Source organism: Armigeres subalbatus, chromosome 2 (assembly GCF_024139115.2).
Source record: "Armigeres subalbatus isolate Guangzhou_Male chromosome 2, GZ_Asu_2, whole genome shotgun sequence".
NCBI classification, from domain to species: Eukaryota; Metazoa; Arthropoda; class Insecta; order Diptera; family Culicidae; genus Armigeres; species Armigeres subalbatus.
In genome coordinates this window covers 350898942-350917175 of record NC_085140.1, presented here as the reverse complement: position 1 = coordinate 350917175, position 18234 = coordinate 350898942, and the positions used below count along the sequence as shown (strand labels likewise).

Sequence of the window (18234 nt, the reverse complement as noted above, 5' to 3'; positions counted from 1 at the left end):
ATCCGACGTTTTAGTATTTATTACACAGTCTCCAGGGATTTAGAGGTTGAAGAAGGCTTAATAAACACCGAAACGTCGGATAGTTGACGCAAAACTCGCTTTAGCTTATCATAAAGATTGAAAGAGCCGAAAAATACCATCGTCAGTAATCAATCACAGGCGACAGCAACAATCGAAATTAAAAAAGTTTTTTTGTCTGCCTTTTGACTTTTGACAAACTTTGACCTTTAATGAGAGGTTGACTTATTATGGTATATACAAGAAAGCGTGACAGAGGGTGGTTCTATCCAGCTTACCGCGAACAGTAATAGCTACCGGCTAGCTTGTGGGTTAGGGGCCCCACACACGCTCTGACGTGTTGTACAACTAGGGGTGGAGTCAAAGTTGTACAACATGTCGGAACGTGTGTGGGGCCCCTTAGCGGCCCCATTCACGCTTCGACATGTCGTACAACATTGACTCCTCCTCCAGAAAATTTGGTTCGGTCGGAGTGAAGTCGGTCTGTCCGTGGGCAAGTTGTACTGCCCAGCAGTCGTACAACTTCCCCACAGACGGTCCGACTTTACCCCGACCAAACCAAATTTCCTAGGGGCGGAGTCAACATGTCGGAGCGTGTATGAGGACCCTTGTCTCTGATTTGACGTTCGTGAAGGTCAAATGCACCCACCGTTCCGAGCTTTTTGATCAATGTAGTAAATAAGAAGGCTTGAATTCACTGCATCAGCACCTTCTTATGTACCATATTGGTCAGAATGCTCGGAACGTTGGGAGCAGCTGACCTTCACAAAAGTCAACAGGTAGGGATGAATCGATACTAGTAAATACGAGTAAATTCTCGATACTTTTGATTCGATACCAAGTACTTTTGGAATCGATACTTTGATTACTGTTACCAAGTTAGTATCGAATTGAAGTACTTGAATCAATCGAGTACCGGATTTAAAGTCTATTAAATTCAATAAACCTTAATAGAAACATTCGTATTTTCTTGGAAATAAGTTTTAGTATTTCGAATAAAAAATACCAAGTATTATTTTTGTACGGTTCAACAATTATTTTTGTGCTTATTGCGGTAACTTTCTAGTGAAATTCGATAAGAAAATTATTTTGAGCTTTTTAGTGGAATGTCTTCACTTGTCCTAAGACGAGTTTATACCATCCCATTGAATTCCACCACTTAATTGTATCTTGACAGATTGTATACTTCGACCTGACTTGTCGAGTCGAGTCAAGGACGAGACACTGAAGACGGCCTTACTGTTGAGGTCGAAATACGTATCTGTCAAGATACAATTAAGTGGTGGAATTCAATGGGATGGTATAAACTCGTCTTAGGACAAGTAGTGAAATTCATAAAAGTGTACTGGGCTTTATTTTATAGATTTCTAATGACTTAAAATTGAGGATCGTAAATGTGGCCTATGCTCAATCCTAAATTGACCATATGTCTCGTATTTTGCGGGGAAATCCCAGACAGTGAATTCAAGAGACTATGGAAAATGTGAGAATATTAAAAATAAGTTTGATGTACGAAATTAAAAATATATTAAAATATTCTGAAAAGGTTAGGTCATGACTATGATCTCTATGAAATCTATTAATCGGGATACCAGAAAATGAGTAAAACCTGAACCATCCGATCGAAGAACAAATAGTAATGAAATGTGCTTTATTTATTAGTGTTCCATTCAACATAAATAATGAATATCTATTTGACAGCGACAAAACAATATTTTTTGAATTTTACTTCAAGTATATGAGTATCCATGACACGAGTAGGTATCGATACTTTTAATTCGATATTTAGTGGTATCGATACTTTTATACGATACTACTTCAAAGTAAAAGTATCGATACCTCAGTAGTATCATTTCACACATTACCCACAGGTAAACTGGCGGTCATTACCGCTCGCGGAAAAATGGATAAATCTAAAAAATATAGTTGACGTCATATTTGAATCGCCCCTGTGATGTTTTGGACCATATGTTTATCAACTTCTATCCTCGAGCAATTGCTCGGATGCGACTCTGGTCATCGAATAATATGCAAAAATTAAGCACGGGTGTTGTTGGTCCATTTTCGGCGGATAATCAGCACCGCCAGATGCTACATCCAATTAAGGGCACATACAGGAAACCCAGCAAGATAATAAACTTGTTCCCATCCGTGTATGGAGTACGTATAATGCGGGAAAATCTGCGCACCGCACCAGATGATCACCGCCCCACGTTGTACTTGGTACCTCATAGACAACAGAAGTCAACTGAACGCAATCGCCAGGAAAGTTTTCAGGCTCAACGGCAATGCCCAGAACTCAGGCGAAACAAATTGAACAAGTATGAAATCAAATTAACTTTATGAAATAAGTGACCGTATGAAAGGACCGTCGAAACGGTCTGCAAATGGTGAGTAAGGTTCATAATTTGTGAGCACTAATGGGACTAAATGAGGATAGTTAACTGAAAATCATACAGGTTGAACTGATAGAGAACATGTTTCACAATAAATAGTTTGATATCAATCTTTGCTACATTAGTGGTTTTATTTTTCGTATTTCATAGATATCTTCTATCAATTACGTGTACTAATCATGACTGCTTAAATTTGAAACACCCTCATAAGCTATGATGTATATACAAAACATGTGTCATGTCACCTTTAAAATATTTCACTCTTTATCACAACAACGAGATTGGTTCTGTATTTTCAGGAATTGAAATCCAGTAATCATCACCATCGTCATAACGCATGAATGAGGTGATCTACATACCTACATCGAAATTGATTCTGTAAACTTTTCCCACAAGCGAAAACATCCTTCCGTTCGTAAATCCCCCCTGGGATGGATGTACTACGACGATACAAGTCCACCCGCACTGTCTGTCACCGCCCGTTCGAAAATATGCTAAATAACCATCCGTAAATATTCATTACCATTTTGATTATCTGCATCGTCACCGCGTGTTGATTTTTCGGCATCGCCAATGGCCCGGGCACTTGTGCCAACGTCACCCTTTAGGCTGTTCCAAGCGCTGAACAGTAGAGCCGGACTCGGTCCCAGCACTTCGAACGATCTTTTCGACGATAGAGCATTCACCACATTGAACAGCGACGATAGCATCGGATTTATCATGCTCCCGAAGGGCTGCTGTTTCCGTTTTTCTTGCTCCCGTTGCCGGTTGTCTTCCTGCTCCACTCGGGCGGCAGCTTCTTCGTAGTCTTCCAGACCCTGCTCGTACCTAGACGGGGGAGGAAGGGGCAGAGAAAAATGGACAGATGAATAGCATGCAATAAAGGTCTGGGATGGAGAAGAGGGGAGAGGATTTGTGTGAAAATATAAATGATTTGCGCCGGCTAAGCGAAGGAAACTTGTTGTTGATTTTGGGATATGGGGAAATGGAGGTTAGATACACCCAGGTTTTTTTTACACGGTTGGAGTTCATTAATTTCTCGGTGAACCTAAACTTTCACACGTTTCTAAATGCCCCCTGAATTTTCTTTGATTTTTTGTGAATTTTTTGGTGGGGTTAACCAAAACCAAACCGTGTAAAAAAAAACCTGGGTGTATTCTGCCTAATAGAGGGTTGGGCTTATAATGGTTTACAATAACAATGGTTTTGATTTGTCGACGGTATAAATTACAGCCCGAGCAGCACGCAAGTAATACAACACTCAACTAAACTATCTAAGGAACATCATAAGCCTCTTCTTATGAAGCGCGGAAAATTTACCGAATTTCATTTTCATTGAGCCTCTTATGATAATTACTGGCCTGTTAAGATATTTGTTTTTATATCTTATGAAGTTCATCAAGGTTATTTATAGAAAAATTAAAACATAAGAATTGTCTTATGATTTTCATCACTACTCTTGATGTGAAAAACTCATAAGACAAATCTTATGAAATGAGAAGTCAACATGGTGGAATATGTTGGACGCAGTTCTCACCGCAGATTTATTTCTACAAGTCGATCACAAACGTAAGTAAATGTTTTCTATTGTTAATGGTTTCTCTGCTGTTATATAAAAAAATCATATAATTTATGTTTTACAGAACCTTGAACAATGCAGGAGGACACCACCAGGACAGATGCTTTCAACTTCATCTATGCAATTGGATAAATTACTTGGTGCGGAGACAAATTGAGGGGTAGAAATCGTTGATCGAAATGGTTCGCGGTGGCGTCGCTCGTCAACCGAAGAAAATCGACCGTCAGATTGTGCAGGATACTATGTGGCGCCAATGGAAGCTGGATCGTAAACTATATACCAGCAAACATTTCCCACCAGCAGGAGAGGACCGACCGATTAAGCATGCGACTTTCGAGTCTCCCAAATCGAATACATAATCCCAAAGTTATTGATATGAGTAAATGTTTGAGATATAAATAGTATAGTACATATAACTTTAGGCTAGTTACGGCTAGTTAGAAATCTCACAATATAAAAGGGTACGTTTACACGAGAAAAATACAATATTATATTGTATACAATAATTTGTATTATTTTAAATTTTCTTCTTTTTTGATCTTGTGAAAGAACACAACACATATGATAATCGTGTTGAAAATATTACGATCCTCATATGTAAGAATTATTGATGTTCATAAGATACCTTTATGAAATTCTTTATGAAGTCTGAATAAACTTAATATTTTCATAAGACAAGCTTATGAAAATCATTCTCGGTCATATAACACGCTGTTTATAAGAAAATCGTATAAAGTTTATAGGATATTCTTATAGCAAATAAACATAAGATATTCGCATGATTATCACTAGTTTTCTTGGCTGAGTGAACAGCTTCTGCGACTCATATGCATTTAATTTGATGCAAATAATCGGTCCAAATTGTGCAGCATCTTCTATTTCTTCAATGGCTCTACATTCCAACTGGAACTTGGCCTGCTTTTCAACTTAGTATTCTATTAGCATTTCCTCAGTTATTAATTGAAATCTTTTCTATGCCCGACATTGCATGAGTATGTAGCCTGTGTTGCAAGTACAATGGATACTGGGGACATGGGGACCCGGGGGTTTCAGAGGTTTTTCTTTTGTAGATGAACAAGCATTGCGAATGCTTTAGGAGGAACTAGCGATTGGAAACTCGGTTCGTAAAACAGCGAATCTCTCAACTTTATCATGAGCATACGTATACTCGCCAATGTGCTCAAGGGCCCTGGATTCGGCATCAGAGCGCTGCAGAAGGTTTGTTAGTGGAAGGGATCAATGGTACGAACGTTTAGTAGAGGTAATCATACCATCTACCAGAGCTGCAGCAAAATACACTAGCCGGGAACACCTTTCATAGTGATGGGCGATTGTCGCGTGATCGGATGATGAAAGCCGATGAATGAAAGAATGTGCAGTCTGAGCATCAAATGCCGTTTCTTCAATTTCAGCATAATCGACATCCATAGCCCACACTCCGGAAGCACGTGAGTACGACAACTGCCCAAGCCACGACGTTAGAATTATCATAGGAAATTTGAACGCTCCCCATTTTGACCCCTGAATCCGGTTCTTGTCGACATTTCATAAGGTCAATTTATAATTCAACAGAATACTTTCCCTAGCAGCACAATCCAGACTTATTTGGTTGCATCAACTCAAATGTGACTAAATTCGGTTGTATATGGGTTAGAGTAACTTTTGTGGAACATGTGTGCTGGTCCGGTTGAGCTCCTTTTGTATTTTCATGAAGTTTGAGAAGTCCAGTTTCATTGTAATTAGTTTTATGACTCCTGTTCTCCCAATTTTGACCCCTGAATCCGGCCCCTGTCAAAATTTCAGGAGATCTATTTTATATTCAAACAGAATTCCTCTGGCTCCTGATTTATTTTCATGAAGTTTGAGCAGTTGCATGCCCAGTTTCATTGTTATTGGTGTTATGACTCCGGTTCTCCCCATTTTGACCCCTAAATCCGGGCCTGGCTCGAATTTCAGAAGATCAATTTCAATTTTGAACAGAGTTCTTTGAGCTCCTTATGTGTTTTCATGAATTTTGAGCAGCCACATGCTTAGTTCCATTGTAATTGGTGTTGTGGCCCGTGCTGTCTCCATTTTGACCCCTACATAGGATGTGGTGGGGTTTGACAATGAGCCCTGTTAAACCTCTATAAAAAGCTGCATGAATCCGCAAGTAGGCTCCGCCAAAGCGACCGTGTGCCACTCAAAGCGCACAAGCCCAAGTCCTAGTGTTAGGTGGGACGCTAAACAGCCATGACACGACGGCCCTCCGACAAGACAGGAGATTTGAGAAGGCCAAATAAATCGCCTTTAAAAACAACTATTACGAACGACATGGAAGATAATACGACTCGATACAATCGGCAACGATCTAGGCGACGAATAAAGGATCACGATTGGAAGCTTGGAACATGGAACTGCAAGTCGCTAGGCTTCGCAGGTTGCGACAGGATAATCAACGATGAATTACATCCCCGCAACTTCGATGTCATAGCGCTGCAGGAAATCTGCTGGACAGGACAGAAAGTGTGGAAAAGCGGGCATCGAGCGGCTACCTTCTAACAAAGCTGTGGCACCACCAACGAGCTGGGAACCGGCTCCATAGTGCTGGGTAAGATGCGCCAACGCGTGATTGGGTGGCAGCCAATCAACGCAAGGATGTGCAATCTGAGGATAAAAGGCCGTTTATTCAACTATAGCATCATCAACGTGCACTGCCCACACGAAGGGAGATCCGACGACGAGAAAGAAGCGTTCTATGCGCAGCTGGAGCAGACATACGATGGATGCCCACTGCGGGACGTCAAAATCGTCATCGGTGACATGAACGCTCAGGTAGGAAGGGAGGAAATGTATAGACCGGTCATCGGACCGGATAGTCTGCATACCGTATCGAACGACAACGGCCAACGATGCATAAACTTTGCAGCCTCCCGCGGAATGGTAGTCCGAAGCACTTTCTTCCCACGCAAGAATATCCACAAGGCCACATGGAAATCACCTAATCAAGTAACGGAAAACCAAATCGACCACGTTCTAATCGACGGTAAATTCTTCTCCGACATCACGAGCGTACGCACTTACCGCAGTGCGAATATTGAATCCGACCACTACCTCGTTGCAGTATGTCTGCGCTCAAAACTCTTGACGGTGATCAACACGCGTCGGAGTCGTCCGCCGCGGTTAAACACTGGGCGGCTACAAGACGGTAGACTAGCCCAGGACTACGCGCAGCAGCTGGAAGTGGCACTCCCAACGGAAGAGCAGCTAGGCGCAGCATCTTTTGAAGATGGCTGGAGAGATATTCGATCCGCCATTGGAAGCACCGCAACCGCTGCACTAGGCACGGTGGCTCCGGATTAGAGGAACGACTGGTATGACGGCGAATGTGAGCAGTTAGTTGAGGAGAAGAAAGCAGCATGGGCGAGATTACTGCAACACCGCACGAGGGCGAACGAGGCACGATACAAACGGGCGCGGAACAGACAAAACTCGATTTTCCGGAGGAAAAAGCGCCAGCAGGAAGACCGCGCTAATAACACACGAAAGTTCTATGAGAAGTTGAACCGTTCACGTAGGGGCCACGTGCCACAGCCCGATATGTGTAAGGACATAAACGGGAACCTTCTTACAAACGAGCGTGAGGTGATCCAAAGGTGGCGGCAGCACTACGAAGAACACCTGAATGGCGATATGGCAGACAACGGTAGCGGTATGGTATTGAACCTAGGAGCACGCGCGCAGGACATGCGACTTCCGGCTCCGAATATCCAGGAAATCCTGGAGCAGATCGGCCGGCTGAAAAACAACAAAGCCCCTGGAGTTGACCAACTACCACGAGAGCTGTTTAAACACGGTGGTGAGGCACTGGCTAGAGCGCTGCACTGGGTGATTACCAAGGTTTAGGAGGATGAGGTTTTGCCGCAGGAGTGGATGGAAGGTGTCGTGTGTCCCATCTACAAAAAGAGCGATAAGCTGGATTGTAGCAACAACCGCGCAATCACATTGCTGAACGCCGCCTACAAGGTACTCTCCCAAATTTTATGCCGCCGACTAACACCAATTGCAAGAGAGTTCGTGGGGCAGTACCAGGCGGGATTTATGGTGAACGCTCCACCACAGACCAGGTGTTCGCCATACGTCAGGTATTGCAGAAATGCCGCGAATACAACGTGCCCACACATCATCTATTTATCGACTTCAAAGCCGCATAGGATACAATCGATCGGGACCAGCTATGGCAGCTAATGCACGAAAACGGATTTCCGGATAAACTGATACGGTTGATCAAGGCGACGATGGATCTGGTGATGTGCGTAGTTCGAGTTTCAGGGGCATTCTCGAGTCCCTTCGAAACGGGTAGAGGGTTACGGCAAGGTGATGGTCCTTCGTGTCTGCTTTTCAACATCGCTTTGGAGGGAGTAATACGAAGCGCAGGGATTGACACGAGTGGTACGATTTTCACGAAGTCCGTCCAGTTATTTGGTTTCGCCGACGACATTGATATCATGGCACGTAACTTTGAGAGGATGGAGGAAGCCTACATCAGACTGAAAAGCGAAGCTAAACGGATTGGACTAGTCATCAACACGTCGAAGACGAAGTACATGATACGAAGAGGCTCAAGAGAGGTCAATGTGAGCCACCCACCACGAGTTTCTATCGGTGGTGACGAAATCGAGGTGGTTGAAGAATTCGTGTACTTGGGCTCACTGGTGACCGCCGATAACGATACCAGCAGAGAAATTCGGAGGCGCATAGTGGCTGGAAATCGTACGAACTTTGGACTCCGCAAGACGCTCCGATCGAATAGAGTTCGCCGCCGTACCAAACTGACTATCTACAAAACGCTTATAAGACCGGTAGTTCTCTGCGGACACGAGACCTGGACGATGCTCGTGGAGGACCAACGCGCACTGGGAGTTTTTGAAATGAAAGTGTTGCGTACCATCTATGGTGGGGTGCAGATGGCGGACGGTACGTGGAGGAGGCGAATGAACCACGAGTTGCACCAGCTGTTGGGAGAACCATACATCGTTCACACCGCGAAAATCGGAGGACTGCGATGGGCCGGGCACGTAGCCAGAATGTCGGACAGTAATCCAGTGAAAATGGTTCTCGACAATGATCTGACGGGAACAAGAAGGCGAGGTCCACAGCGGGCAAGGTGGATCGATCAGGTGGAGGACGATTTGCGGACCCTCCGCAGACTGCGTGGTTGGCGAAGTGCAGCCATGGACCGAGCTGAATGGAGAGGACTTTTATGTGCAGCACAGGCCACTCCGGCCTTAGTCTGATGATAAATAAAACTAATAGAGAGATATATTAATTTTCTAAATGTCATGCCAATTCGAGAAAAAGACATACCATTTTAAGCGAGACGAAATTCAACTTGAGCGATTTTTTTTATTGATTGCGAGAAAAAGAGATTTTCGCGAAAACTCCCACACACCTCAAAAGAAAAAATATCCCAAGAATGGATGGTTCTCCCAACAGCTGATGCAACTCGTGGTTCATTCGCTTCCTCCACGTACCGTCCGCCATCTGCACCCCACCATAGATGGTACGCAACACTTTCCTTTCGAAAACTCCCAGTGCGCGTTGGTCCTCCACGAGCATCGTCCAGGTCTCGTGTCCGTAGAGAACTACCCGTCTTATAAGCGTTTTGTAGATAGTCAGTTTGGTACGGCGGCGAACTCTATTCGATCGGAGCGTCTTGCGGAGTCCAAAGTACGTACGATTTCCAGCCACTATGCGTCCCCGAATTTCTCTGCTGGTATCGTTATCGGCGGTCACCAGTGAGCCCAAGTACACGAATTCTTCAACCACCTCGATTTCGTCACCACCGATAGAAACTCGTGGTGGGTGGCTCACATTGACCTCTCTTGAGCCTCTTCGTATCATGTACTTCGTCTTCGACGTGTTGATGACTAGTCCAATCCGTTTAGCTTCGCTTTTCAGTCTGATGTAGGCTTCCTCCATCCTCTCAAAGTCTCTCTATTAGTTGTACTTACTAAATTAAGATTGTATTTATTATATTATATTATATTTTTGTTCAGACAATGTAAAATCAAACAGCAAAGTTTTTTTCAGAAAGTGTTAGAGAACACTGGATGCACCGCTTGAAGCGTTATCTTATTTGCCAATAGGTCATTAGGCGTCTTTCCATGACAATTGGAAGAATCAGGATTGTTAGTTCACGAGAATCGACGTACCGCGTGCCATTTCCGCCGATGATGCTGACTTTTGTAAAATCGCCATGTTCTTCCAATGAAGAATAGCTTCTCATAGTGCCGCAAGCAACTGGTGAATGATAACACCATTCAACTAACACACCAACAAGCATTATCGTCTTTCAGTTCATCCTACAGCATAATGGTAACAGCAAGTGGGTGGGAGATGCCATACGCTAGAAACGCTGCTGTCACCGGTGCTTTCGGCAACAACAAGGAAAATGACGGCAAGATTATATCGTTAGACGCCAGCCCCCGCAAGCGTGAGAACAGAACAAAATAGATACAAAATTAAGCGATAATAACAATAAACAAAATTTAATTCAGTGCCCTCCAATTGTTTTATTAGATGACACAACGACTGGATGCTTGTGGTCGTTTTGTCCGACCTATTTGGCTGGGAGCAAACGACCACTCGAAAGGCCAGTGTCGTCGCCCTGTGTGCCCGTCCGCAGAGTGGCCAACCTCGCCTAGACTGCAGAGAGCTTTCTCCTATGAGGGTGGAACAGTGTGGAATGGCCAGGGCGGTGGCAGTCGACGATAATATCATTATGTGGGGTGTCGGATTTCGGCTTTATTATTTTACGAGACCACTTCTGGTTCCGGTATTCGGCATTAAATGTATGGCGCCGGGATTTCAGGAGAAAATAGCCCATTGGCATTGACTGTTCTTGTCGGGAAATCGAAAATTTAAAGATGTTGAAACTTATTTCAGTGTGCAATATGTATGTATAACATATGAGATATATTTGGAGTACGGGCAAATGATCGTAATGATACAGGATAAGACGATGCTCATTCAACCATTGACAAAATAGTGAAGAAATAATCCTTCAGCAAATCGAGAGTAGAGCCATAATCCTCGAAGTGAGGAAACTAATAATAAATTTTCTTTTGAAAGCTGTCAGAAATGAATCCGAAGTAAGAAAGATTGCTCTCTCTTTCCATATCTTCAATACATATCCGATTGAAACATCGGAGCAATAGTAAAAGCATCTATGCAATATGATTTTTTGAAAGGACTGTGCTGCAAGGGCCTTATTCGCAGTTTGTTATAGAAGGCGCCTCCTTGCAACTTCACATTTCCGCTAGTACTTTTTTTTATTTGAGCTGAGGATGGCTATTCAACTGAACATCGTAAAGCATCAGCTACTGACACAAGTGCACTTGTAGAGCTGATTAAAAAGGTGAAATGTGAGAGTAAAAAAGCGAATCTTCCCTATCTTCATTCAAAACCAGTCATACGTTCCGTTGGAAGGAAAATACATAAGTTAGCAAAGGTAAAGCGCAATAATGCGAAATGTAGAGCTTTTTTTTCTAGTGTTATGGAGGTTCATTGAAGGATAAGAGACGCGGAGACTTATGAAGGATTCATTTAGTGACACTTTGAGCTTTATTCTAGAGTAATCCAAGCTGAAAGAGAAATTGAATAGTGAATGTTAATTAATAATAATAGTTAATGTTCATTCGTTTGTGGGGATTAGACGCCGTTGAAAATCCAAAACTATTTGCAGTGATCTTTTTGATTATATTAGTAGATAATAAATATGACCAATGAAAAGTAAGCATCGACGCGTCAAAAGGATTCCAATTGTGGAAGACGGTGTGAGTAAATGAGAGATTTTTTTTTTCTTTCTAGTTTGCGGGTAGCAGTTTCAATTGATAACAAATCGTATCAGATATGTCACAATCCCATAACTGAGGATATCCCACAATAAATGTACGCATGAATTGATATCTTTATTTAACCAAAATAGCACAAATTAGTCAAAACAGCGCTTGGTGCCGTTTTGTAGAAACACGACCATACATATGGTTACTGCAGAAACAAAAAAATACAGCAAATGAGGTTTTAGCGTGTAGGAATTCCTGTCGGTCTTGGCAGTTCGTAAAAGCCTGCAGGTCTAGGCAATTTTCGGATTGGAAATTGTCTCGACTTCCCTGGGCATAAAAGTATCATCGTGTTAGCCTCATGATATACGAATGCAAAAAATGGTAACCTGGCTTAGAAACCTCGCAGTTAATAACTGTGGAAGTGCTTAATGAACACTAAGCTGCGAGGCGGCTCTGTCCCAGTGTGGGGATGTAATGCTAATAAGAAGAAGAAGAAGAAGAAGAAGAAGAAGAAAAGCCTGCAAAACAAGCTTTCCCTCACATCCATCGGTTTCAGTTTGATAATAAATCTTTTCTTAAATGAATTAAGTCTAGTGTTCTTGGTCAAAATATGACCCAAAAACCATATACTTACATCCAAAAATACAAAATGACACCGACTCTGGTTTTACTGTGTCAATATAAAGGCAAACTCATTTCCGTTGCTTTTACGAACCACCAAAGCCGAAAAAATCCTACAACATAAGTAAAAATTGATTCAAATTCAAAGTTATTTTGAAGCGCTTGAACTATTTTTTGTAACCTTATCACTCGGGTTGCATGGAGTAATTTTCCTCGAACTTTTGTTTACCATCACGAGTACTAATAATCGGGTAGTGGAGTATTATACCTGACGTGTAAAAGATAGAGCGCGGAGAACATTTTCTTAATAGTTCGGTTCGGATAGATAACAGTGCATTGTTCCAATAGTAGCAACATCATATAAAAGTAATTCACTTTGTGTCATATAAATAGTAGCAAGCAAGACGTACTATAGGCACAGCCAAAGCTTTGCTCAGTGGCTGCCACCTGCTAGGCACAATTGCTAGCTTCGCCAATAAACAAGTTTCTCCGGTGTGCTGGGAGAAAACTCTGATGTAGTGGTGAAGATACTATTTTTCAACAAATAACCAAGCGTATCCATCAGCAGCAGCAGGAGATTTTTTTTTCATTGACACAACGCCTCAATTCTATAATTTATATACCTTATGTGAAATAGAACACTAGGTTGCACGGTAGTCATTACTTGCTTAGGCAAGAACGTATTGGAGAATTGAAACTTTTGTATTAAACCGAAGAAGCAAACACTGGCGAGAAAGTAAAACTCTACACATTTGCTGTTGGCCATAATGGTAGCAACAGAAATCCTATCAGTGGACTTTCTATTTGGGGAGGTCCTTCAAAACGCGGAGGAAATTAAAATTATCGGACTTTGTAAATATGGATGGAACGAAAATGAATGGTCAAGGTCGATGTAGAAAGTCAACCAGACAACCTATTCATCGTGAGCAAATCAGGCGACCAACAAAATAAGCATTATCAGGATGACAGAAGCACCACTACTGGAGGAGTCGGGTCCACAAGGGATTTTCAAGGTGACATATCTTGCTCGTTTTGAGAATGAAAAAAGCACCACTTGCACCACTTTATCGAATTCAATCATAACATGTTTTAGAACAACTTAATCATAGTGATTTTTGATCCTTTTGATCGAAAGCTCTTTATATCGGTTTAAAAAAGATGTACACCATCAGTCATTTCCTGGATAGTTGTTAGTCATTTCCTGGAAATAGTTAGAGGCTTTAAAAAATATGGGTTCTTTGAGAAAGTTGTATGACAATGACAACTTTTAACGAGAAAGGTCAATTGAGTGCAAGAAATATCCGTTATGGACAGTACGACCTGAAAGGAGACATGAGTGTTTCCAAGTAAATATTTTGCCATATTTTGTGATTTCAGTAAAAATGTCTCAACATTTCAAAAGTTTTTGAATTTTTTATTCTTACTTTTAGGTGAGATTCAAAATGTTGTTTGAATGTAAAATATTGCACTTTTTTGCCTTTCTCGTACAACAAAGTTGTACCGAAAGGTTATCATTTCACTCCAAAATCGAACTTTTTATAGAAGTCTCGGAGACCCATGATGTTATATACCAGCGGTTCTCAACCTGGGGTACATGTACCCCTGGGGGTACCTTCGCTGGTTCCAGGGGGTACCTCGGACAAAAATGCTTAATGGCGGATGTATAACCATTCCAATAAAAACTTTCGTATTAGTTTTGATAATTGTTTTATCTTCTTCTTCTTCATATTCTTCTTGGCATTACATCCCCACACTGGGACAGAGCCGCCTCACAGCTTAGTGTTCATTAAGCACTTCCACAGTTATTAACTGCGAGGTTTCTAAGCCAGGTTACCATTTTTGCATTCGTATATCATGAGGCTAACACGATCCAATCCGAAAATTGCCTAGACCGGCACCAGGAATCAAACCCAGCCACCCTCAGCATGGTCTTGCTTTGTAGCCGCGCGTCTTACCGGACGCCTAAGGAGGGCCCCTTTTATGATTGATTCCAAAATTCTGTATTGTACATAATATGCCCATGAAAAGCTCAGTAACGAGTGGCCACTAAAAAACGGAAATGACTTAAATACTTCCTTATCAGAACAATATTGCTTTCACAGAAATATTACTTTATGTGCATGAATCCTTAGAATAATTCCTTAGAGTTGTTGCACATGCACTTTCACTCCAACATTGTTTACAACATGCCGTTGAAACAGGAAGTTACTGCGGCGCACAAAAATCCTGGGAAAAGAACATTGTGGACCAATTTAAATAAGCGTCAAAATGTTTCGAAAACTGTCATAAGTTTCTTTGATCCACTGAGCTCCATTGTATGCAAAGGTACTTATAAGGCCAAAGACACGAAGCAACTCATAAGCAGGATCAGATTTTCCCAGGCCATTATTTCCAGTCACGCTATTTAGTGGCCACCCGTTAGCTTCGTTGCAAAAGCCTTCTTCAAAGCCTTCGGAAGCCTTCTTTCGAGCAGGCCGTAAGGCTCCTTTCAAGAGACACGGAAACCTCCTTTCAAGAGGCTCGGGAGGCTCCTTTCTAGAGGCTCGGAAACCTCATTTCTAGAGGCTTAGAAGCCTCCTATCAATAAGCTCAGAAGCCTCCTTCCAAGAGGCTTGAAAGCCGCTTTTGAAGAAGCTCGGAAGAATCCTTTCAAGAGGCCCGGGAACATCATTTCGAAAAGCTTGAAAGCCTACTTTCGAGAGGCTTGGATGCCTCCTTTCATGAGGGCCGAAAGCTTTATGTCGAGAGGCTCGAAAGTCTCCTGTCAAGATGCTCAGTAGCCTCCTTTCAAGAGACTCGGAAGCCTCCTTTCAAGAAGCTCGGAAACCTCCTTTCAGGAGACTCGGATACCCCCTTCAAGAGGCTCGGAAGGCTCCTTTCAAGATGCTCGGAAGCCTCCTTCTAATAGGCTCAGAAGCTTCCTTTCAAGAAGCTCAGAAGCCTACTTCCAAGAGGCTTGAAAGCCTCCTTCCAAGAGGGTCGGAAGCCTCCCTTCAAAAGCCTCCTTTCAAGAGGCTTGAAGACTTTCTATCAAATAGCTCAGAAGCATCCTTCCAAGATGCTTGGAATCCGCTTTTGAAGAGGCTCGGAAGCCTCCTTTCAAGAAGCCCAGAATCCTCCTTTTAAGAGCCTCAAAAGTCTTCTTTCATGAGGCTCGAAAGCTTTCAGTCAAGAGGCTCAGAAGCCTTCTTTCAAGAGGCTCGGAAGCTTCCCTTCAAAAGGTTTGGAATTCCTCTTTCAAGGAGCTTGAAAACCTCTTTTCAAGAGGCTCGGAAGCCGTCCTGCCAAGATGCTGAAAAGTCTTCTTTGACGAGGTTCGTAGGTCTTTCTTTAAGAGGCTCGGAAGCCTGCTTCCAAGAAGCTTGGAATTCTTCTTTCAATGAGCTTGATAGCCTCCTTTCAAGAGGCTCGAAAGCCTTCACGTGTCCTCAAAGACTTATAGAAAGCTTGATAAAACTAAATCTGAATTGGAAAGTTTCACGGAATAACAAAAATTTCCGACAACTTTATGGAGAGCCATACTATTCAAAATCGCATATTTGTCCCATATGAATAGGATATGCGGCAAAGATGGGACTAATATGCGATCATAGGCAGCATATATCTCGTTAGTTTTCAGTTCCGTTTTTATACACCTCATAAGTTATGCCTATTTTCATTCGCAGCGAAGAGGTACCCCCACCTCAATGAACGTAAAAGTTCGAAGGGGTACCTCTCAAGAAAAAGGTTGAGAACCGCTGTTATATACCAATCGACTTAGCTCGTCGAGCTGAACAAATGTCTGTCTGTCCGTGTGTATGTGTGTGTATGTGCACACGAAAACCGAAAAACATTAGCCACTTTTTCATATAGTAATTCTTAACCGATTTTCTCGCAACAAGCTGCATTCGACAGGGGACAAATCCTTGTTGATCATTATTGAATTTGATAACGATAAATTATTGCGTTTAAAAGTTATTAAGAAAATGGAATCAAACTATATAAGCGCCATATAAGGTTGGTGTCTTGGCTAAATGCGAGAAAGGCAGTTAAATAGAGTATAGGCTTGGTGTAAACCAACAAATAGTAGCAGAACGTGTTTGGTTCCTCAACTTTTGGGTCCTTTACCCTAGTGGAATTGCATAAGAAAGCGGGCAAATTGAAATAAACTATCAGTGTTTAGGTGCTTAGGAAATCCAAGCAAGTTGTAGAAGTTGTAGAAGTGGAAACGACAGTTAACCTACTCAAAGCAGTAACGGAAAAGGAAGCCAGTTCAAGGGATGACATTTTTACACCAAAATGATCAGTGAAACCAGAGACTTAAATGCCTTAAATGCCTTGCCCCACTTCAGGAAGAGGAAGACAAAAGAGAACGGTGGTACAATAACTTTCTTGGCAAAGTAACTCCAAACGTATTTACAAAATGCTTTCTGTTATCCCTTGCTTATACCCGAGCAGGAGAAATTGGCTCAATAATACCTAATTCTATTATTGATACTACACTCTGTTATGAACTAGCCCTGCATAAGAAGTAAAATATCAAAGGAATAATACCAAAAATTTATATGCACAAAAAAAATCTTTCGAGAGGGTTCGAAAAAAAATGTCTTCTAAAAGTTTTGTCTCGGCGGGGAGGGGAGTATGTCCAACACCCCCCCCCCCCTCCTTGGGTACGCCACTGATTCAACTCTTTGACGTCTATACGGGCGTCGGCTTTCCTTGTAAAGAAGAAGATAGGTCATGGAATAAGCAAATGACTCATTTTTCCAAAATTTTACAAAAATCAAGCATGAAAAGCACTCTCTCTACCACTGATCGAATGTGGTTTGCAATTATTTAGGATAGACGGTAGACCATACAACTCTCGAAAAAGACCACAACCGATCAGACGAGAAGTCGGGCAAGTAAAAACCATTGTCCTGATTCTTCAGACTGGAAAAACCAGTTTCCAAGTATTATAGTGGAAGTTTTTGCTTTTTGATTGGTCCGTTGGGTAAATCCATTCTGTATTCATTGAATGGTCTTTCTTTATTGAATATTAGGAAGCTAGCTACTTTCTCGTGCTCGCTGTAACACTGTAACACTGCACTGCACTGTATCATGAGGAAATTTACAAAATACAGGATTCACAGCTCTTCATACAAGCGGATCCTAGATGAGAGGTAGATGTGGGTACAATGTTGTAGATGCGGAATACACTCGCGTTTTGAAGAGGCTGTTCGGCCACATTGAGAGTTGACGTAAAGTCAATGTCAACTTCTCTCCACGAACAGCCTAGATAGCCGTGTGGTGTCGGCAGCCGGTTGTCTGGCTTAGAATAACGCTACGGATTGCCTGTTCCAGTGGTAAAAGTCCACCATACAGGTGACCCCTAATTCTTGGTGTGATGCGGCTTTATGCTTACCGTGCCTATGAATGAATGGTTAGGGGGGTCTAAAATGAACCTAACCGCTAACGGAGCCTGTGAAGCACCAGGGCACCCTTCACAGTATTAAGTCCTTATTGCGCCAACCGGAGCTATGGCGTAGTTGACTTTTGCTTCTCCGGAATAATCGGCTACTCTTATTCAATCTCAACTTGAGGTTAAATAAGGGTGGGATTATGAGTATGTTTTTATTTAGTTTTTCATCTAATTGTCACCTATATGGATTCGCTTTATGTGTTTTTCATAGTGTACTCTGTGTTTCGTCTTTGACGTTGTTGATACGATACCGACTTGGTTTCATCGTTGCTGTTCACATACAAGTTGGAGTTGTGGAGTGTATTATCGTAATTCGCAATGGCTTCAGTTAGGATAGCTCAAATCAATCTTCAG

The 18234-nt window shown here is 42.2% G+C and overlaps 1 protein-coding gene across 1 annotated transcript in view; it reads right to left on the bottom strand.

Moving 5' to 3' along the window:
- The window catches only part of LOC134217085 (uncharacterized), a 74456-nt gene that overhangs the window by 37267 nt on the left and 18955 nt on the right, over nt 1-18234 (bottom strand). The window contains exon 2 of the mRNA XM_062695852.1: nt 2938-3242. Coding sequence (XP_062551836.1) covers nt 2938-3242 — 305 coding nt within the window. The remainder of the gene's footprint in view (nt 1-2937; nt 3243-18234) is intronic.